The following is a 22,413-nucleotide window of genomic DNA, read 5'->3' as shown; positions in this document are numbered from 1 at the left end:
ATCACTGTTACAAGCTTAGGAACCCATGGTGCTAATCCAAAGAATGCATCAGAATTAATAGACTGGATAGGGCAGGTGAAACCTTCTCGTTAGCCCCCAACAGAGCAAAATCAATTGGCAAGAGATGCCTTAACTGAAGTTTCATGTTTCTTACTTGTAAATATAATTAATCTAAAACACATACAGTTGAAATTCCATCTAAAAATTGTTTGCGGTGTGGCAGCTTTGAAATTGTAATGGCCCTGCTGAACATCAAAGCAGGCTGAGCTGTTACACTTTGCAACATCTAAAATTTTCCAAAGTACAAGTTTTAAATGGTTGCTACTGCCTTTGAGACTAAAGTGAAATGCATTTTTAATGTCAGTCTTCAGTAGCTCTATCCTTTTCTTTGAAAAGCTGCCCACGGATGTTTGGTCTGGAGCAAGGGTTTGATCTGGGCTGTCTCAGGGCACAGGTGAGCCATGAGGTTGCCTGAAACAGCATAGTAAAAGAGGTGGCAAAATGGCACTGGCACCTCCTTCAGCAGTTTGTGGTGAGCAGTGGCTGGAAGCTGCTGTTGAGCCAGGAGATGGCTTTTCCTCAAAAAGAGCACCCGTTATTTTGCCTACATATGGTACCATAGATGCTTAAAACTTAGTTCATCTGATATTCATCGTCCACAGCAATTTGCTGTTGATACACTATCTATACCTAATACAAGTTTTTTAGTTTTAGAGAATGATGGATTGCTTTGAGTTTTATTAAAACAGTGCATAAAATCCACTCCATGATAATTCATGTGGCTGGAGTTGTGCACAAGTGGTGCAGTACTTCACTGTGCACAAGTGGTCAAATTGATAATGGAATATTAATGGATTGTGAACTGCAGGCTTTTGGTAGTCTGGCTTCAGGTTGACAAGAATGATAGCTTTCATTTGCATGCAAAGACTCCAGCTGTTCCTTTAAGATGGATGAAGGGATCTGGCTTCATCCATCACCACTTCTTTACTATTTTATAAGATAGAAAGAAAAAAGAATTTAAAAAGCCAAACCATAAAATGTCATTAAATGTTCTTTGCAGATCTCCTTGAAATAGGGGGTAATTTCAAGCATCTTATTTCTGCCCAGAGTCCAAGAGAAACATTTTGAGTGCAGATGAAATTATGTGTCCTTTGTGCTAAATACACTCTGTTCATTAAATAAAGCACACTCCATTTGAGATTTTCTTGAATTATATTGCAGGAAAATGTAATTTACATTTAGTAAGAATTTATTACACTTTTTCTCTACTTCAGAGGAAACTCATGCTTGATTCATAATAGCAAGCTGCATGATCCACATTTAGGAAAGGAATAAAATGATCACAGGAATCATTTTGGTTGGGAAAGAACTTTGCATAATCTAATACAATCTGTGAAATTTAGAAATTCAGTGAAAAGAAAGGTGTGTTGGCAACTGTAGGAGTAGGGAAGCTTGATAACATAATACAGTGAGAGCCCTGCTAACACAGAATTCTTCTACTTTCCAGCACCCCCCTTGCACCACTCTAGTGACGGCATCAATGGTAACCCCTACCATCAGTGCCACTGAATGTTTCACATCAGGAGATGCATAACAGTCAATGCCACGGGCATTTAACACGTATATTGCAGTCGTGTTAAATGTTCAGCCCTGTTGTAATTACTTTGTGATAGGCACCTTGTGGGATTTTGCCATCTGTGCTTCAGTAATGTGCAATCTGTGCTATTGTTTCTATTCCACTTCACCAGAGTCCTGAGTCGTACTCTATTGCATAAGTTCTACCACAGTCTTACCAGTTTATTTTCTACAACCCTACATGACTTAATTGCGTTGTGAGAAGGGGAAGAATGTCCAGAACAAACCTGAGAAATAGAAGATCTGAAACCAAATACCTAGTTAATCTCCACTTCTCTTAACATTTTCATGAATTCAACGGAGTTCATCTAGTACCTTCTCTCCAAAGCCATTTGGCTCTCTCTGTACACTCTGATAGCATCCCATGTGCAATAGCTGGAGACATCTTAGGTGAGAAGACTGGCAGCAAAATTCTTTATTCAGAAGTGATTTTGCCCATGGAATTATTAGCTGCTCTTATTAGTTCCAAATAGTCACCATGGGCTACAAGGTCACGCCTGCAGCAGAAGCTGTTGGAGCAGCTGGTAAGAACAGGACAGGCACAGCCAGTTGTTCAGGATTCTGACTGCTCTCAAAGTCAAGGGAGCTGCAGCCATGGCCAGCTTCTTCTTGGTGCCAGTACCTGTCAAACATGGATCTGTTCCGAGTCATTGAGGACTTAATGGGTTAGAATCAAAACCAGCAGTAACAATCCAAGATCATTTGAGTGCCTCAAAATTCATTTCCCTCGTGAACTGCATTTCAGCATGGATACAGCATCTTCCTTAAAGCTGCGGTTGTGTTGTCCTTCTTTCTATGTCATAAAAAGAATTCATGTGATGAATTCCAATTATTTACTGCTAATATAAAATTGCTAAACTCCTTCTTGCAGAAAATTGTCCCACAGAGGCAGTCCAAACAGTGCATTAAGGCACTCTTGATCCTAGGTAGAATTTTCAAAAAGTGGTGTTCGTGTTGAAAGTGGCAGAGGGGGAGGCATCCAGCTGCTGAATCATGCCACAGCATTTTCCCAAAAGAAGCATTGCCTGCTTGAATAGTAATAAATAGAGACAAACTCTTTGTCATTGGTTAATGACTCCTGACTTCCACACAAGTTCTGAGTTATATTAAGTTGGAGTTTTTTGAGAATAAGTGTTCAGTGTTTATTTTCAAAGATGGAGATATTTATCCTTAGACAACATCTCATTGCAGTGGCTTTATTTCTGTTAGAGCAAATGGTGAATGGAGGTGCAATCATTTTGTCAGCTTAATACTGAGAGGAAGGAAATAACACAATAGTCAACTGATGGAGAAGTGTGTTTTGACTGACTGGTGGAGCACACTACAATAGAGCTAATCAGGAAAGAGGGTCCCTGTATAAACACAGCCTCACAAAATTGCATTTTTATGAATTACTTGCTTTGTGTGGCTTCCTACTACTTTTCACCTTGTGTGGTAATTTTCTGCTGTGCCAAGAAAATGAAAAGCAATGATTCTAATCTGGTAGCAGGACTTAATGGTGATCGTGTTTTAGAGGTTCGGTCTACAAAGTCCAGGTGAGAACCCTTGGCTTTTTAAACAAGCTTTTAACTCTTCAAGTGAACAGTTCATTCCCTGTCAGCCAAACTACAGCTGTCACATTTACATCTGCACAATTGGTTCTCACATTTGCTTAGTTGTAAGCAGCGACATGAAAGATAAAGCAGTAGCAGGTCAGGCCTGAAGCATTTTACTGCCAGCCACTGAGAAATCTCTTGGCACAAGCTGCGATTTCAGATGAGACAAAGGGAGTTAGGTATGTATCTTTTTAAAAGGTATAATGCTGAGCTCCTCTTAGCAACATGTGCCCTCTGCTTAATATATTGATTGAGAGTTTTGTATGCAGTTTGTTCCATCGTCATCTATGGTGTGCAAGTTGCAGTGTCACTGCCAAGAATTTTAGTTGCCAAAGTAGATCTAAGCCATGCCTGGAAGCATATGTATTTGAACTGGGAGTGAAAAAAACCCTTAACTTTGGGTATGAGCTAGTTTCAGATTAAGGATTTGGCATGCAGTTATTTGCCCCAAAGGCTGCTATTCAAACAGATCTGTTCTACTGTCAAAAGGTTAGCCAGATTCTTGATTGAATGATACTAGAGGGTCTGTGTTAATTAATGATGGGAAAATGCCAGATACTTTGATTGAAGGAAGTAGGTCGGCATGCAATTGTCTCATAGAAGATTCGAAACAGTTTTGTTAGATTCCCTGCATTCTGCTTCATATTTAGATAATTTTTCCTTTCATCATTGCAAATTACATGAGCATCATGTATTGAGGTGCATCAATAGCAAAATTATAGAACAGCAAATGTACTTCGGGTGCTTATCACAAGAAGAAGGAAATCATTATCCACCATGAGGAAGAAGAAGAAAACTGTTCCCCAGCATTCAACCTAGCCACATGGGATTTAACATTTTAGCTCCCTTCTAAGAGTTATCTGGTCTGGAAAACACTCCAGCTGTGCTGAGCCACAAGAAAGAGACCCTTCAAATCATAAGCAGCTGGATTTCAGTGGAGGACCCTGGTGCTGACTGGCTTCACACTGGAGAAGTTCAGGTGATGATGCCTTTTGCATGGCACAGGGGAAGGGGATCTGGATTCAATTTGGAAGTTGTGTTTAGCTCAGCCACTCAAAATCCGCAATTAGAGATTTGAGTTCATTGTAGCAACAGTTTGGGCTCCCTGTCTGTCACTGTGGATGCTGTAAAAGTCTGACTGGAGTGGGGTGAATACCATGAAACTGCTGCAGAGGGAAGGCAGGAAATAGTGTGGGGAAATAGAGCTGTGTCAAATAAGAAACTGTAGAGGAACTGGTGCTTACTGAGAAGCCTGATAGTTTTTCTAGCTGGTTATCACCGATTATCCCTAAGTAATGATATACTAAGGCTGTTTGTTTTCAACTGCTTTGTGCTTTTTCAAGAGAACTCATTAGTGTGTCTGAATATGGAATGACAGATTTTTGAAACAATAGCGCTGTGGTGAGGAAAAAAAATGAGCCTCTGGGCTCTGAGGCTTCACTGCTACTTAAAAGCAGGAGCCACTCATTTAAGGCAGTTTTCTTCTTTAGCTGGTCCTGTGAGTAGCTAAACATTGACCTGTGCAGCACATCATGCTCTGCTTTATCTGACAGAGATCACTGTTTAAGTAACTGGAGAGACCAAATCTTCTACAGGTCTCTTCTCTGCTTTTCTGCAGCACTTCTGGTGGGACAGTATACTCCTTGTGACTATGACAAAGAGAATAAAAGTATCATGTATGCTGGGAAAGAAAATGCACCTGTATGAACAGCTGTGGAGGATCACATCAGTGTATTGATTAGTACAACACTGTGTCTTTAAAACTCTTATGGACAAATGGAATAACAAGTGTTGTTGAAATCACAGCGATGTGATTATTGTTCTAAAGTTTGTGTTACTTTTGAATGGGGTGAATATAAGCATAGGAGGAAACAGCACTTTAGATGGTCTCTGAGCAGTCTGGATGCTAAACAGCCTCTGGCCATACTCACCAGGCTCTTTTAGGAGATACATGCATTGCCAGATGCCTCTGGGTAAAGAAATGTCTTTCCAGCTTGTCATCCAGCACCTGTGGCTTCCAGCCACACCCCAGGTAGTGTGTGCTGTTATCCTGGGACAAGGCATAGAAGCCTCCCCTCAGTCTCAGTTCTGTGCTGTATCTGTCTGATAGCACTTAATAAACAAATCCAGACAAGGCAGTCCCCAGCCTGGTCACAGGATGAAATCCTAGAATGACGAGGAAAGGCAAAGCAACCCCTTAGGGCTGCTGCATTGTCAGACCCAGTACCTTCCAAAGGTAGGTCTGGGTGGCTGCCGTGGGAAGCTGATGTCATCCTTGTTCTAGTGGCTTCACCATGTATGTGTTGTTGCACAGAGCAGCCCAGGGACATGCCACATTCCACGGCATTTGGAAGGGAAAAAAAATGTAGACAGCTGTATCCCAGCTCCTCCCTTGACAGTTCATGAAGTAGGTTCAGTTTCATAGCAGGAGTACTGCCCCTTGGATAACAAGAAGAGCATTTACAGTGCATTTAATTGTTTTAATTTCATGTAGCTTTGTGGGAGGTCAAGTAAGTGTTTATAGCGTTAGCTTTGTTAAATACATGTTGATACAGTAACAGCACTAACTTTTTGTTCTTCGTTTCCTTGAGCAAGGCTGGAAATCAGTGCCACAGGTCTATAAAACTGTTCTTAGAATTAAAGAAACTTCTTGTAGAGGAATAGGAATTTGAATAAAGGTTGTTTCTGGACTTCATCAAGTACAGAGACCATGTAAGACTAGAGCCCCTTGTAGCTGAAAACATCTGGTATTGCCTTTCTGTTTAAGAAGGACCAAAATGAATTTCAGAAGGTGAATAAGTGATCTGATGTCTGACCTCTAAAATAAGAATAGCCTTTGTTTTCAGTAAACACATCTGACATTGAAGAGCAGTTCGCTGACTTCTCATCTCAAATTCCCTTTGGGCCATTTCAGTTCCTGTGGAAAGAGCTCTGACAGGCTGCCAGTTCATTATGGTGATTAGTCTCCAAGAAGAAAATGGCAGAACATAACCATTTAAAATGTGACATGCAGGAGCACATTTAGAAAACTTCCAAAGGCTGCAAGTAAAGCTGAGGGAAATGGGGAAGCCCTGGTCAGACTGGGTTACAAGGGGTGTAGGTCGGAATGGGATATGAAGAGAACATTAAGCAAGGAAAGCCTGAGCACACTGGCGCAACATGGATGAAGCTGCTCCAGCGACTTTTCTCCATGTTCTACAATGCACTGAGTACAGTTTAGTACCAGAAATGAAAAATAATAATATAATGTAATAAATGTAGCAATAAAAGCCTGAAAAACTGAATAAAAGCTAAGGAAAAAAAGTGTTGTAAATACCAGAAACTGAAACACTGTTGAGGCCATTGTGGATGTAAAATTCTTTTGTAGGTTGACAATTGTTGCTTATTTTACAAACTTGGATCAAATAATTTCAGGTGATGAATTTTAACATGAAAAGTTTAAAGGCAGTTTTGAGATGTTTAATTTCATGTGGTGCAAGATGCTATACTTAATTAAAAGCACTTCTCCCCATTTCCAGGAATACACAGTTGTTTATTTCAAGCGAAGCCAAATTTACAAAACCTATTTGCACTGTCTGCCCCTAAGTTTTCAAACAGGGTTGTGGAGCCTGTGCCTGTAGCTATGTTTTTTAAGAGTTGTGTTACCTGCTTGCTGGAGCAGTCCCCTGGTAGGACAAGGCTGGGATATTGTTTCCTGCTCTCAGATGGAGATATTTCTGCACAGCAGGAGGCAAGGTCCGCACTCAGGCTTTGATGAGAGGGTCCAGGTGCCCCACCTGCTGGGGTGGGAGTCTAAGCTACTGTGGAGCTGCTAGGGTCTTTCAAGCACAATTATGAGCAAGTTTTCTATGTATTGTTTTGGACAGGCATAAAGACATGTTGGGACTGGTCACACTGAGATAGATTTGTCTGGCACTTCAAATTAATTTTGTTAACTTTGCAACATGAGGGTCTAAACTGCTTGTTCTAGTTATTACATGTAGGTTAAAAGTGAGAAATTGAGTTTGGTTTTCTGCTTTGTATTAAAAACGTAATTCTTGAAATAGCTCATTTCTGTTGAATAAGGGGATCACCACGGCCACAAGGAAGGTGGTAACACATTGACTGTGTAACAGCTATACTATGTAATAAATGTTTACATGCCATAGAGTATACAAACATTTGATTGCTTACATGACAGAGCTTTTCTTTTGCAATCATTGGTCTCAATTTTTCCATTACCTTTTCTCATTTTCTTTTCTAGCTTTACTCACAGACAAACCTCCAAAGCCATTGTTCCCCATGGAGAACCAGCCAACTGTTATAGATGTCCAGCTGGGTAAGTCCCCTTCTGGGAATAATAGATCCTAAACTTCCACTCTGGTAGCAGATGGGATAAATTGGAAGTGGTAAGAAAGGTTTAGTGGTAGTTATTACATGCAAATCAATTTGCAGCTTCTCATTTATAACCGTAGAATTTACTGCCATGGCAATTTAAGGGAATGAACTTGTGTAACATCAGGGGATGCTGTACTAATTGGTTACAATGGGTATTAAATATAAAGCACTAATGCTCTTCTTAATATATAATTGGTAGAGTAATATATGTTTACATTGGTGCTGTATTGGTCAGTTGACATTCACCCTAAGACAAATATTCTCATAAAAGATTCCTTCAAAAGTTAATGTAAAGCAGTGCATCTTCAGGTTGTTCTGAATGTGTGCCAGAAAGGGCTTTTGACTAAAATGCTTGTATGCTTTTCACACTCCTGTTATATATTCTTCTGTGAATGCACGTATCTGAATCTCTGCTAGCAGTCTCTATTTTCAGTCATGCTAGAAAATAATGTTAGAGAGTTCTGCTAGCTTTGGGGAGCTGTGGGGCATTGTGATACTGAAAGAACTGCTCGCATTGAGGTTCCAGAGGTTTTTTTCAGTGACTTGAAAATAGATTTCTAATTTTAAGAGGCAGAATTGGAGTTGCTATTGAGGACTGTGGTGCCATGAGTTTAAATTACAAGAGATGTATTGCATATGGGGATTATTCACTCAGTGCTGAAACTGTGGCACTTTCCTTCTTGAGCTTGACTCTCTTCCTGTTTTTATACCAAAGCTGGCTAGGATTCAGAGGTGGAATGGTGTTTAATGGCAAGCGGGGTCAGCGTGAAACATTTTAAAAGGGCTGGTGACATTGTGGTAAAGGTATTTGTGAAATTTTACAGGGTTCTATTTGAGATGAGTACAAAGACACATCCTTGTTCTTAAACCAGGTGCCAAACAATGTCATGGATGCTATGAATTATTTAAAAATGGGACTTCAATTCTTGAATGTGAGAATATAAATTATTTGTGACCTTAGCTAATCTTAAAGAGTAGCTTTCTCTCATACACCTGAATTGACTCAGGAGTCTGTAAGGGCTTGCACAGGGAAGACAGTACTGGATCTGGGAAGCAGCCAGAGCCAGATGAATTCTGCGGAAAGGTGCATGTGTGCATATTTAGGTTCCCCTCCACAGGGCTCAAAGGTCTGTAGCTGAAAAGAAATTGCCTCTAAAAGAGGATACGAAGTGGATCTGGAGCCATAGTTAAAACCCCACCTGAGTTAACAGCAAAACACAATCGTTGAAGTTTGGATCAGCCCAAAAGGCTGAATTCAGTCTCCTCGTCTAACTTCTTAAAAGTCAACTTTCTAATGATTTCCTTTGGGAGCACACTGTCCCTGCATACATCTGTGTAATAAAGGCACTCAGAGTACGTCTTTGTTTCCTGCATTTTCCTTTCATCTTCATTTTCTCTTCCAAGTTCCCCTGTTCGAGCAGGACTCTGTTATTTGCACTGAATTCTTTGTTGTTGTTGTTGTTGTTTGCATTAAAACATTTTGTTCCGGCTGATTAAAAAGAGGTTTGATTTAAAAAAATTAAAACAAACTCCCTCCTCTCCATGGAGATGTGGCTCAGTAATAGGATTTTGGAATATCTCTAAAGGGAAATACAAATCTTGCATCTTTATATGCTGGAATGTAAGCCATTAGTTGTCCCCTTAAGATCAGGGAATTTACACATGATGCTTTTTTTTCTGATATGTTAATGGGTTTGGTTATTGCCACTAAACCATATTCATATGAAGGAACCTGAACTTAACTTCTTTTGCAGTGAAGTTCATTGATTTCCCTCTTGATTTAACTTGGCAAATAGATAAAGCTGGAAGATTCTCAGAGAGTACCTTCATCTTGTGGAGGCCACCAGCAGCGTGGGGCAGGAAGGCTGTGCTGGGCTCTGAAATGTGTCAGAGCCTTGAAGGACTGGGAATAATTTGATTGCACAATGTAACGTGGGAGAAAGTTTTTTGTAAGGTCACCTGCTAGAATACTTCTTTGAAATCTTGTTTAGCTCCTAGGAGTTTTGAATAATTGACATTCTTCAGTATTTTATTAGAAATTAAAGGAAAATTTCTGTGTGTTACAGGCCCTTTAGCCCATGGAGTCAAATCACCCAATATGCCTGATTTTTCAGTAGTTATGCAAGTACAAATGTACCACTAAGCTACAAAAGAAATGGAGTTTAATCCATCTACTTGTTCTGCAGAGATTATTTTCGTTTTCTATTGGAAAACTAATCTTTAAAGAAATAGCTGTCTTTTCTGTATAAGTAGAGGAGATAAATAATTATTTACTGTCTTTATCCTTAATTATTAGCATGATGCAATGCAAAATCTCCATAGGCCTCTAGGCAGTGGCTTAACTATTTAGCAGCTTATTTACTTACTCCAAACTGCAGTATTCACCTTTTAGCTTTCAGATATTATAAGAAGTTTTAGTGAAAACAGGTATGCACAATTCTTATTGACAGTGGATAAAAGAGCTCTTTCAGGCTTCAAACATGGTCCAGAGCCTGCCTTGTTCTTCTTAAGGAGCAGGAATGTACTTTTTGTGTTTTCTGTTTTTCTTTGGAGTATCGCAGAGATCTAAAAACAATCCCATCAAGGTTAGAGAGAAGCAGAAACTGGAATTTGCTTCTTTTTTGTTTTCTGTATTTGCTTGTGGTGGAGAAACAGAGCCAGAGATGGGGGAGGGTTGACAGGAGGACAAAAGAGGACTGGAGAAATAGTCCAAAACAGTTTCATTGTCTCAGTTGCTTTACCAAGTCAGATAATCACTTCATCTCTGGGCCGACCTAGGAAATAATGACTGAATTTTTTTTTATTGTCCATTTACTGCTTCCATTTTGTAAAAACAAAACTAGAAAAAGACCCCTTTTTATTTGTGTTTTAGTTTTTTGCATAGAGGTCGGTAGAGAAATAGTTCTTGATTGCATGGTATGTGATACATTTAATCTTACTGTACCTCGGTATTAACAAATAATGTTTGTTCTTACTATATAGTGTCTGTTTTGTAAATATATGGTATTACTCTGATAATAAAATGTTCTTCCTCAAAAAGTATTCCTGAGTTGTCTTCATGACATTAAAATCAGATTTGATAGTACAGGCCGAAAAACACTCAGCTCTTGTGCCCAGGAGATGAGGCAGAAAGCCTTTAAGACCATCTCCCATGTAAAGCTCTGACTGTGAATTTTTTAAAGTGTATGCCATTGTGATTCAAAGTTGAGTTGTTCAAGGCCCCTTTTTTAGAGCAGGAGCTTGCTGTTACTTTGACTGACCATATAAACCTAAGTGTGTTTATGGATTGTTCATGCCAAATCCCTGAGTTTAGATCATTCCTTTTGTGATTCAGAAGAGTAAAGATTGAGACCTCAGTCAGGTGTCTTGGGGCTGTGAGCAGTAAGTTTTAAAGATCTGTTATCTATTTTCACATACAGCTGTCTGACAGCAAGTGGAGCATGCTGTACTGTAAGTCTTAAGATGGCATGTTGGTACATTGCTCTGCTGATTTATTTCTTAATTCATTTGTTAAATTCTTTTGTTCACTCTTAGTGCTTTGAGAACATGGAAAGAAGGAAAACCGTTCCTTTGTGTTTTGATTACATGACTACAGAGAAGGTTTCTCCTCTGAGTTTGCACAGTTCTAGTAGCACCAAGAAGCCAAAATTCATCTGATCCCTGGGAGCTGGGAGCTGTTGTGCTGCCAGCTCTCAGCTGGTATAAAAACAGTGTGGCAGAGGCATTTGTGGGAGAAAGGAAGTACAGTTGTGCTCTGCTGATTTTTGGCTGGACACAGATCTGTTAGGATCTATATCTAGCCAGTCTATGTATAAGCAGCTGCCAGAGTTCTCTAGCTTGCACCATGGCTGCTATTTTTCATTTCTGTGTTCCACAGAGCATCAAAAAAGCTAAAAATACAGTATCAAAACAGACACTAAAGCTGTTAATTCTGTACCATGTGTTACAGTGACTGCATTGTTAAGTCTTTTCCTTATGAATGAGTTAGTTGAGTGCAATGAATTTTGCATGTTCGGGTATATATTAATTGAATATATAATTTTCATATCATTTGCTTTTCAGCTATGTCCTGGTTTTGTTTTCAGATGTTTACTTAAGAAATGTAGCAGGAGTCTTACAAAACAAAGTAAGAATCCTCTGTGTTAATTCATTTGCTGAACAGGGAGGACCTCAAGGGGTTTAACTCACTTTTGTCATGGTAGTTTCTCTGTTTCTAAAGATGCTGAGGAAAGAAAACACATAGTTTATGAGGATTGTCATTATTCCTAATAGCTGAACTCTTCAGAAAGATTTTGTTTCTAAAAGATTTAACAGCACAATTCCTTGGGACTCATTATTAGGCAGATCAATAGAGATCAATAGAGCTACTGTAAAACAAGTGCAAGGGAATATACAAAGTTACATCTGCTGACAGGTGTAGGAATAGACTGAAAATAGTTATGAGTGAAAAAGCCCTTTTGGTTTGCAGCAGTGGCTGAAAGGAATTATTTGAGAAGTGAAAATTCTTGTATTTACTGACATTTTAAATATACCACTTCACTCTCCACAGTCACTCCAATTTTCACTGAGATGCCACTTCTCTTCTTAAAAATAAATAATAATTGTTAAAAAAAAAATCCCTGCAAGAGGTTTCAGGCCTTCATTTCATACCAAGCCTGTTTATTCAAGACAATCCAGCACTGTCTCTCATTACAGATTTGCTCATTAAATCTTGTATTCTTCATATTTAAAGATACAGGTATTTGATAAGCAATTGAATAGAGTAGTAATCTTGGACAGAAAGCAATACATAAATTTTGAACTGTGAAATGCCTCAAATAGAGCAAGTAATTTGAAATTGAACTTGGGAAGAAATTCTTATTTAGTGTGCTTGCAGTGTGGAAAGAGCCCTGATACTTGTCTGTGGTCAGGCCTCTTGAGTGTTGTGGACATGCCTTTTGATTTGCAGTTTGATTAAAGGGTCATGTGTGATAACTGCTCAGGAATGTAGTGAGTATGTATGAAAAACAGGGATCCTGGATGTTGGTTACTCCATGCTGCCTTTCTTTCCTCAACTCCTCCCAGGCATTCACCAGCCTAGGGCTTAGCAGGGGCTCTCAGAGGTAGATCAGGGTTTCCATAAGCCAGGTCAAACCCAGAGCTTTGCACCTCCCAGCTCAGCTGGGATGGCATAGGAGAGACAAACATTGAGGAATCAGAGGTGACCTGATCCAAATGGGTCCTGAGTCAGCAAAGAGGCTGACTGGAAGTTAACCATAGAGACTCATTGTTCTTTCCTTGTGTGAGGCCTGAGTGTGGGATAAGTGATCGTCTTGCCCCAAATCATGTTCTACTGCCTTATTCTGTCCATGTGGAGTAACCCATACCACCTCACAAATTCAGGTCTGAGTGATGTGAGTGGCAGAGCAGAAGGAAGGTGGGACTAAAGGCAGATAAGACCGGTGGGTGGTGTCCCCTCCACCCCAACACCAGCAAAAATTCGGTTCCCTCCATCCCCAGTTCTCCCCACGCTGCCCCTTCATCTCACAGCCCTATCTCCCTGTACTGTTGCTGTCTGGAGGAGCAAGCTGATACCTTCACTCCACACCTTCCAGTCATCCATGGTTCTTCACTGCATCTACCTCCTCCCACAGATGAGCTGGGAGATCCCTGTTCTTCCCACGGGTGGACCAAACCTCACACATTGTTCCCCGTCCTTCACCAGGTTACAGACTTGCTGTGTGAATCATCCCAGACTCAGGGCTGGAAAATCATCTCCCCCCAGGCAGTGCAGACTCTCGTACCAAAAGCTCTGTGTTTCAGCACAGAAATACATGAAGGAGCAATTTTCACTAGGAAATAAAGAGAAACTGGGAGGATGGTCTTTAGGACCTGCCTTCCTTTGCAGCACAAAGTATAAAGCTCCACAGCTATTTCAGCTGTACGTGCCTGTAGAAAAGGAGACAGGATTTACATCTATTGCAATCATTCTGTACTAATCTGCAGGGAATATTAGAGACAAATTGTCTGACATTTAGGTTTAGAAGTAGTTCCCTAAATACCCAAAGTGTATTACTGCTAATGCTTTGATGATAATTTGGTATGTTGTTAATATTCCTGCTTCCCTCAGGGGTAATGGTGAAATGCTGCACTTCAGAGACTTGGGCTGGGATCTGTGGTTCAACTGGTGTAAATCCACCGTTGTCTTGCTTTTTGTATGGTTAATCCAGGTTTTCATCTGTGAAACAGAACAGTTCATTGGCACGCTTCTTTCTTTTGTTTTAATGGGCTTAGAAAGACAAGCCGAATTCTGACTGCTGATCCATGGTTTTTACCATTGGGATTCATGGGATTCATGGGACTGGCACGGATATGTCAGAAATTAAGATTTAGCACTTTCCAAATTTTTTTCTGTATTTTTTCCATGAACTTTTTATTGCTTATGTTGGGTTCAGTGGATTTTAGGTCAGTATATACTTGGAGGGCACCATGATTCTGTCTGTATAGAAAAGATTGATTAATTGGTGTCAGATAGACATCCTTGCAGTTAGTTTTGAAACAGCAATACTATAAATCAATCCACTGTCTTGTTTTTTGTTCCAAGAAGGTGGTTAAGAGGAAACACTCCAGTATATCCTGACTTACAGTTATCCCAAGGCATTCATTCAAGGGCATTAGCTAACTTAGGATGATTGAAGAATGCCTCAAATTGTCTTGCTCCAGTAAATCTTTCTCTGAAAGTGGTGACTCTAGTGTGGGGATGTCCAGGACACGGACCTTTAGCACTTCACTAGGATTAAACTGCCATTAACAAATGCAACCATCACTTTAGCTGCCACAGACATGCAGCTGTGCTGAGCTTGGCTAAAGGATCTCTTGTTTGGTTTCTCAATTTACTTCATTTGACTGCTGTCTGGAAAATGGGCACAAGTTTGTTTCTGCAAAAATGGAGTTCAGTCCATGAGACAGGAAGTAGAAAAGATGGTCTTGGTGGAGAGCAGGGGCTTAGAGAGCTGTTGGTAAGAGCTGTGAGGCTTTTTTCTGCTATAACTCTCCTGACCTTTACCAGCGTTCTGTCCTCATTTAAGGTGAGGATATTGCTTCTCTAGTTTTCAGGAATGTTGTGACAATAAAATCACCTGGTATTGGGGAAGTGCTCCAAGAAGAGCAAAGAAGGAGTACAGATAGAGAAAGCTTTGACCTGGATTTTTGCCTCAGGGACGTTGCCTTTTGGGCTCTGAGCCTGACTGCAAACACAGAGATGTTTAACTGCACAGTCCACAGACATATGCTATTGTGCATTGAAAGTCAGACAATATTAATGTTCCAGAAAAGAGAACCACAGGGCAAAGTTTGCACCATTTTCCATGCTTGTTGGAAACACTGTCACTGGAAGGAATTCATGTGCTGCCATTTTACATTCCCTCTACAGTGTTTGTCATGTGAATGAGTTATTAAGATGTGAATGCCTCATATATTCTGTAAATTACAGAGTAGAAACATTCGGCACTACTATTTTGACCTTTTCAGCATTCTGTGATTTGCTGGGCATGCCATTCCATATCTTTTGTTTACGGCCTCACTAAAATGTAGGGATGGAGCTGAGTGGGCAAACAGTCAAAATATACGAGGCTGGGAAAGGTCAGGGTCATGCATCACAGCACTGCTGTTCAGTGGGCAGGGAAGATGAAAATCTAGACTAAGCATTCCCATGATTTTTTCCTCCTTCACTGAAAAATAATAGAAAATTGTATTTTGTAATCTGTTCCAAAGGCAGCAGTGCAGGAAATGAAGACTGATGGTATAATTTTTATTTCTTAAAATTTCAATATCATAATGGCATGATCTTGGAGGCTGTGAAAATCAAAGCTGTCATAGTCCTTCGAAAGAAGTGAGATGGAATTCTACTCACCAAATCTTTGCTTCATTTAATCCATGTTTGATAAACGTTGCTCTTACCTTCATCCTCAATACCCTTGTGTTTGTCTCCATCCTACAGAAACAAATAGTTTGTATTAGGTAATTGAACTTCAAACATTAGAACGAGGTTGAGTTACAGTTTTCATGTCAGATATTGTAATTTGTCGTGGTTTGACACTGGCCAAACGCCAGGCACCCATGAAAGCTGTTCACGCAGAAAAAAATTAATGAATGGCTCATGAGTTGAGATGAGGATTGGGAGAAAAATACCCTAAGGGCAAAACAGGTTCAAATTTAAAGGTATCAAGTAAATTTATTATTAACAGAGTCAGAGGAGGATAATCAGAAGTAAAAAAAGCCTTTAAAAAACCCTTTTATCCCCCCAGCCTCTCCCTCTTTCCCACTGATAGCACAGGGAGACAGGGCATGGTGTGTTTTGGTCAGTTTGTCACTTGAGATCTTTTTCACTTCACTCAGGGAGAGGAGTCTTTATTCTGCTATGCCGTGAGTCCCTTCCACAGGCAAAGCAGTCTTCCCAGAACTGCTGTGGAATGGGTCACTCATCCACAGGTATAGTCTTTTAAAGCTGCTCTAGTTTGGAAGCAAGGGCCCTCTTTCTTTATCTCTGGAAGCAGGGGCCCTCTCTCTTTCTTCAGGTCTCCCACTGGATTTCTCTGGCACTCACTCACTCTGGTGTGAGCACTTTTCCCACGGGCCGCGAGTGGATCTCTGCATCTCCCGTGGACTTAATGGATTACAGGGGGACAGTTTGTTTCACCATGGTACTCACTACGGCTTGCAGAAGAATTTTGGCTCTGACTCTTGGAGCACCTCTTCTCCCTCCTTCTTCACTAACCTTGCTGCCACCATGTTTTCTCTTATGTCTTCACTTCCTCTTCTCCATCTAGAAGAAAAACTGCTGCCCATAGGTACTATTGCCAACAAGTTCCACGAATTCGAAGATTTTTGCAGCATACCGCAGCACCGAGAGGTTGATTTCGTTTAGGTTCTGCGTCGCAGAATCACTTGCCACGTTTCTGCTGCCGACCATGTGGCCCCTGCCACCACCGTGCACGCAGTGGCGGTTGCTGCGGCACTGGTGCTGAAAAGCGGAAAGAACTCCACTACTGAATAAGTAGTAAAGTAGGTGGGTATGCTTTATTCCAGCGCTGGGACGCACGGGGGATCGCTCCTCCAAAATCATGCGTTCCGACAGCTGCATTCAGCTCGGTATTTATCGGGTTACAAGTTCCATATTCATTAAGTTTCCTAACAAACTCATACATATTCATCACCTAGCCCCACCCAGCCTCGCTTCGTATTATAATGAACTCAAAAGTCATTTACATCCGCGTAGCACTTGCGCAGTGTTGTTTGGTGGTTGTGGTAGGGGTCTCCTGGGGGTCTTGTGATGAAGTCAGGGAGAGTCTTCTTCGTCTGAACTTTTCACCTTCCTCTCCTGCGCATGCTCTTTTATACCTCTGGCCTGGGTTTAAGCTTTGGTACTGGTTTGAGCTAGTTTTGGGAAGGGCAGGATGTCTGTCTGAGACTCCCGCTGGTCTTATCAGCGGTCTCTTATCTTTTTCTTCCTGCTCTGGTATGCTGACCAAGCTAGATGCATTGTTCCTGACAAACGAATTCTTCTGCTCCCCATCCCCCTGATTCAGTGCTATTTAATGCTTCTCTTCATGTGGGGCGCCGGGAAGGAGAAGCTGCCGCCCTTCTGCCTGTGGTGTGGCTGGCTAGGGGCAGCCAGGCAGGCAAAGCTCACTGCAGGCTGCACTGAAATGGTGGCGGCACTGGCACATTGCCACGCACTGTGCCAGGATGCCCTGCGTTGTTTTGATTTTCTTCTCAAATATGTTATCACAGAGGCATTACCAATTTCTCTAACTGGTCCAGCAGCATGTCCATCTTCATAGCCATCAGAGATTGGCTCTGCCGGACATGGTGGAAGCTTCCAGCAGCTTCTCACAAAAGCCACCTCTGTGGCTGTCCCCTGCTACCAAAAACCAGGCCATGTGAAACCAATACACAATCCAATGAAGACCAAATGAAAGACAGTCAAAGCAAGATTACTCTTGAAATTAAGAGATATTTTTATTACCTACTGAAGACACATGTTACGTGAGTTCTCAGAACCCCTGATCAGATGGAAGGTAAAAAATAGAGGAAGCAGTAATCTGAGGAAATGCAGCAGAGGCATTCTGATTTCTACCATACTTTATTAGTTTAAAACAAGCCCCATGGTGAATTGTGGATATAAAAATGCTGCTAGCAAGGATTTTCTTGCTATTTTCTAAGTCCGTGAGAGACTTTTCTCTCTCACAGAGATAGTAGCAGAGTTCTGTAAACAACCAAACACCTGCAACCTTGAGAAGTCTTGTTTATAGTATAGTAGAAAAATATTTTGACAATGGATGTTTTAGGATTTTAGCCAATCACCCCCAAGGGGTGGCTGATCCTTGGTCCAATTAGACTATGAAGAAAAAGGTCTATAAAAGAGTTTGTAAAATAATTAAATCAATCAATCTTGCTGCACAATTCCTGCCTGCTGGATCTTCTCTCCTCCTCCTCCCTACGGCTGCGGGACATGGTGATATACCCTAGGGCCTAGGCCTGCGGTAATAGAGAATGATGACTGTAACTTTCTACTACTGAGTATGTTTTTATTATCTGCTTATACCATATGAGAAGCTTACTAATTTTAACATGCTTGGCTCTAGTCCCATGAATAAGTGAATATAATTAGTCATGAAAACATCCACGGAGATCTCGTTGATGTGCAATCAGGTGTGCAGTTACTTCAGCTCACAGGAGCCTAAACATTTGCTTGAGCAGTGCTTTATATTACTCAAATACAAATTAGTTCAGTCTTGCACACTGCATTAATTAAAAGGCCTAGGAAAATTTCATTTTATATACAGCAGAGTTGCAAATTTAAGTAAGCTGAATATGCTACTGCTATAATGTCAGTGGTGAAGTTTGTAAATGGTGCTATGTGCTTTTCTGGCCAAATGTGATGTAACTGTTTTGCAAACTTAAAAGTGTTTTTCACATTTCTCTGATCAAGCTCAGTGGTTTGAGTTGAGAATTTAAATATTTAGGATGCAGTAATTTTAATTTTAACAAGGGAAAAAATGGTGTGTCAAGTGTGCTTTTTCATTGCTAGTGAGATGAGTAAATATTAGCAAATACTCTATTCTCTCAATTTTGTCTCTTTTTATGAAGGAAAAGATTGTCCATGTGGATCTTTCCTTGGATACATCCTCTAAATGCTTCTGGACTTGACACACTATTTTGAATAGCTTACTGCCAAGTCCTGATTATGCAGAGTTTGAAAAGTGAAACTTATGATTGGGCAGGCTGATCAAATCAGGATTTCTGTTTCCCAATTACATTACTGTAAACTCTTTTTAATGATTTCCTCATCTGCATTGATGAATTTGAAATCCAATTTATAGATAATATTCTGCAGCCTGTCATTCAAATGGTTGATATTAATAAACATTGCAGGCAGAAAACTACTTTGCTGTAACATTTGAGCACTGAATATGAAGTGAATGCATATAGAGTAGGCAGAGGATTTCATTTGTAAGTGCAGTGGGTACTTGTGGTTTAGTTTTACCTGAATTCACCTGCCTTTCCTGCTTTTAACCCACTTTGGAGGCTGAGTTGTAGAGACTGCACTGTGTGCAATAAGGAATCTGCTTAACTAAGGATCATTGACCAAGTGCTTTTATTTAGGACTGTGGTTTAACTTTTCTAAGTATCACCTGGCATAGTGAGTGGTGTGTAGATACCAAATTGTTATTCATCCTTCAGGCAGATTACCTTTGAGAGGGGATCTGTTGCATTTGAGCAGTTATTCAGAGGCAGGCAAGCATGCTGCTTCTCTCCGTGCCATGTCAGGATTTTAAACCCCAGCCTCTCACAATTCAGCTCATCCCTTCACAGCCTGACGTCTCTTGTGTGAAATGCCTCCTCAGTCAGAAGACTCTTAAACAAACTTGTGATTCCAAACACCTAAGGTTTTTTAGCGGCACTTGTGGCTTATCAGCTGTAGTTTTGCCTGTAAAAAAAACCCAGGAAATCCACAAGTGAATCACAACACTGTAGTGTGTAACAATGGGTGTGCCTGTCTTAGGTTATTAGAATAGCTTTTTAAGGAGACTATCAATAAATCCTCCCTGGGAATTTTCAAGCATCTTGTTTTCTGTGCTAATTTTGTATCAGGACCTTGGTTCCCACCTGTCTTGTACAATATTCTGTGCCAGCTGTGTAGTGAGGTGTTCTACCAACATTTCAGCAAAACTGACTGGGCAGATTCATTTTTTTCTATGTGATATAAGACTCTTTTGTAACTAACTTGTAAATATTGGTGCATGTGCATCATGTCTGTTGTGTTTCCTCTTTCATAGTTATTTACCGTACAGTCTCAAGCACTGAAATCCCTGTCAGAGTTTCCATTAATATTATTTCTAAGGCCACATTAATTAAAGTACAAATGTCTTTTGATTGAGAGAGTTTTGGTAAATTTCTGCTGCAAATAATATTTTTGAATTGTGATTCTGTTATCCTACATAACCGTTAGGGACCGAGTCCGGAGAGCTGGCCAGATAAACGTCATGTACTTCGATACAATTAAGCATCGTTCTTCCTTTATTATTCAACTATGCAAGCTTATATCTACTTTTGCAAAGATTCACACCCAGACCTTCTAGACGGCCTCTAATCTGCAGGGGAGCCGACCAGTGTATAACTTTGCCAAGGACTCTCAGGCCTGCCTGCAGCCAGGGGCCTGTTCAGGGGCTTTTCCTCAGCAACCCTGGGTTGTCCAATCTTTCCAGGGGTATCATATGCCCTTGTTCCATAAGGAATTGCTCTACACTTAACCATCTCAAAAGTACATCATGTTCAGAAACATCACTTTAAGTGCTTAGGGAGATGTTATCAGAAGTTTGGTCAACTTTTGGCACAGCAAAAATTAGGTGACAAATCAGAGTAGTTGAGGGTCTAAATTATGAACAGAGATGCTAAAACAGTATTGATATATCCAGGCCCAGTTTAGTTCACTGTATTCTGTTACAGTACAAGCCAGTGGAACTTCTGTCTAGCAAGGGTATGTTCGGTCATATGAAGAAGCACCCATCATTAATGTGTTACAAATGTAGAATAACTGTTGTCTTTTATTGTGTGTCCTAGGTTACAATGTAAGATGTAACCAAAAGCATGTATTCTATTATCATCTTCCCAAGCTGTTAAAGCAGGTGGGACAGTGCTCATTATCTCCTACCATGGCTCATCCCTGATAACTCCCTCTGGGGGCTATCTCTGTTTAGTGGCCGATCAAGGACCCATTGCATGACTCATAGAATTACATCCACCCATTGTGGGATGCTCCACCCAGGGGGAGGAGCCAAGCATTCCCACCTGGATATAATCTGGGGTTTGGAACAGCACAAGGAGCCCTTACCTACGGGACTCCCAGAGGACAAGAGCTACCACTGGACTGTCAGGTGAAGATCAGACCCTTTTCTACAGGATCACTGCTTGAACAGGACCACTTCATCTGGACTGCTACCACCACTGTGACTAACAGGGTGTCAGGTTGTATCCTGACTCTGTCAGTGTTCTTGTACTATTGCATTTATTTTAATTTTCCTATTAAATTATAATTCTGACTTGCAAGCTCCCACTTATTTGTTTTAAAACTAGCATGTTGTGTCCAAAAAGTATGACCTGATATGCTTGCCATGGTATTATGTTACTGCCACCATGGCATGCCTTTTAAAGAAATGATGCAATGATGTGAACTCCCAAAGTGAAGCCTGCTGCCCATGATAACCAAGTGGTGACACTGCAGACACACCTAGAACTGAAGTGTCAGTGAGAATGATGTCTCCTGTAGGAAAGGATGCATGGCCTCATAGTGACGTGGTTCCTGCTCTGACATGAGCTTAATTTCCATCTGAGGAGACTCTCTCGTTTCTGTTTCTGATGGTATGAATAGGATAGATTTTGTCTAGATGTTTTGTAATTTTGAAAATATGTGTGAGGAGATTGCTTGCTGGGTTTTGTTATTGTTCTTCTAATGGAAACCAAAGAAACATTTTAAGCTGGTTTTTGAGGTTTTTTTGACCAGACAATAATGAATGATTATGAGATCAAAAGTGGGCAGCAGAGCAGCTGGCTCTGAGTAAAAATTTGTATTTTTTTTTGCTATATCTCTGATTGAAATCACCAGTTTTCAAAACCGATGCTGACTCTGTTGAATCTAATTTAGTTCCTGCATCAACTCAGTTGAAGCCTAAGTGTAACTGGGAAGGGAACCAATGTTCTCTACCGGAATGTCACATCTGCAGTGTCAGACACGTGAGTCCCCACAAACACCTGTTTTAATAAACAGCCAATTTGCTAATGCTCAGTTATGCCCACAAATAGCATCTGTTTCTGGCCAGTTGTCTACCTGAATATAGCATCCTTCTTAATCAGTGAAAGCCTCTGTTGCATAACTAGTCTGACTCATTTTCCACCCAGAGATGGGAATTACCCCCTCTCCTCTCTGCCCTTAATATCCTTGAGGGAATTGGTGAAAAATAGAAAGTCTGCTGGAACAGTTCCACCCTCCCTTCCAAGCAAATAAAGCTGTCAGGGCTTTGATATGTACATAAAAATAAATACATTTTTAGAGCTGGGTGTTATTAAAAGACCACCTTGGCTGAATGATAATTAGTGATGGACCAGTGGCGCATCCAGGGCATTCCCACGGTGGATGTTGCTTTAATCATGGCCCAAAAAAATTTTCCAGACATTTATAGTGAGGTTGGATGCTGCTAAGAGGGAAACAGAAACACCTTCCTGACGCCTGGAAGCCAGCACCACTTTGCCAGCTAAAAGGAGCCTG

The 22,413-nt window shown here is 40.7% G+C and overlaps 1 protein-coding gene across 9 annotated transcripts in view; it reads left to right on the top strand.

Moving 5' to 3' along the window:
• The window catches only part of IL1RAPL2 (interleukin 1 receptor accessory protein like 2), a 390,566-nt gene that overhangs the window by 274,455 nt on the left and 93,698 nt on the right, over positions 1-22,413 (top strand). For all 9 annotated transcript variants that reach the window (XM_069015265.1, XM_069015263.1, XM_069015267.1 and 6 more), the window contains one exon: positions 7,474-7,548. In XM_069015265.1, coding sequence (XP_068871366.1) covers positions 7,474-7,548 — 75 coding nt within the window. The remainder of the gene's footprint in view (positions 1-7,473; positions 7,549-22,413) is intronic.

This window comes from Aphelocoma coerulescens, chromosome 4A (genome assembly GCF_041296385.1).
Source record: "Aphelocoma coerulescens isolate FSJ_1873_10779 chromosome 4A, UR_Acoe_1.0, whole genome shotgun sequence".
NCBI classification, from domain to species: domain Eukaryota; kingdom Metazoa; phylum Chordata; class Aves; order Passeriformes; family Corvidae; genus Aphelocoma; species Aphelocoma coerulescens.
Note: the sequence above shows the minus strand (reverse complement) of the source record. Positions and strands in the feature narration are given on the sequence as shown.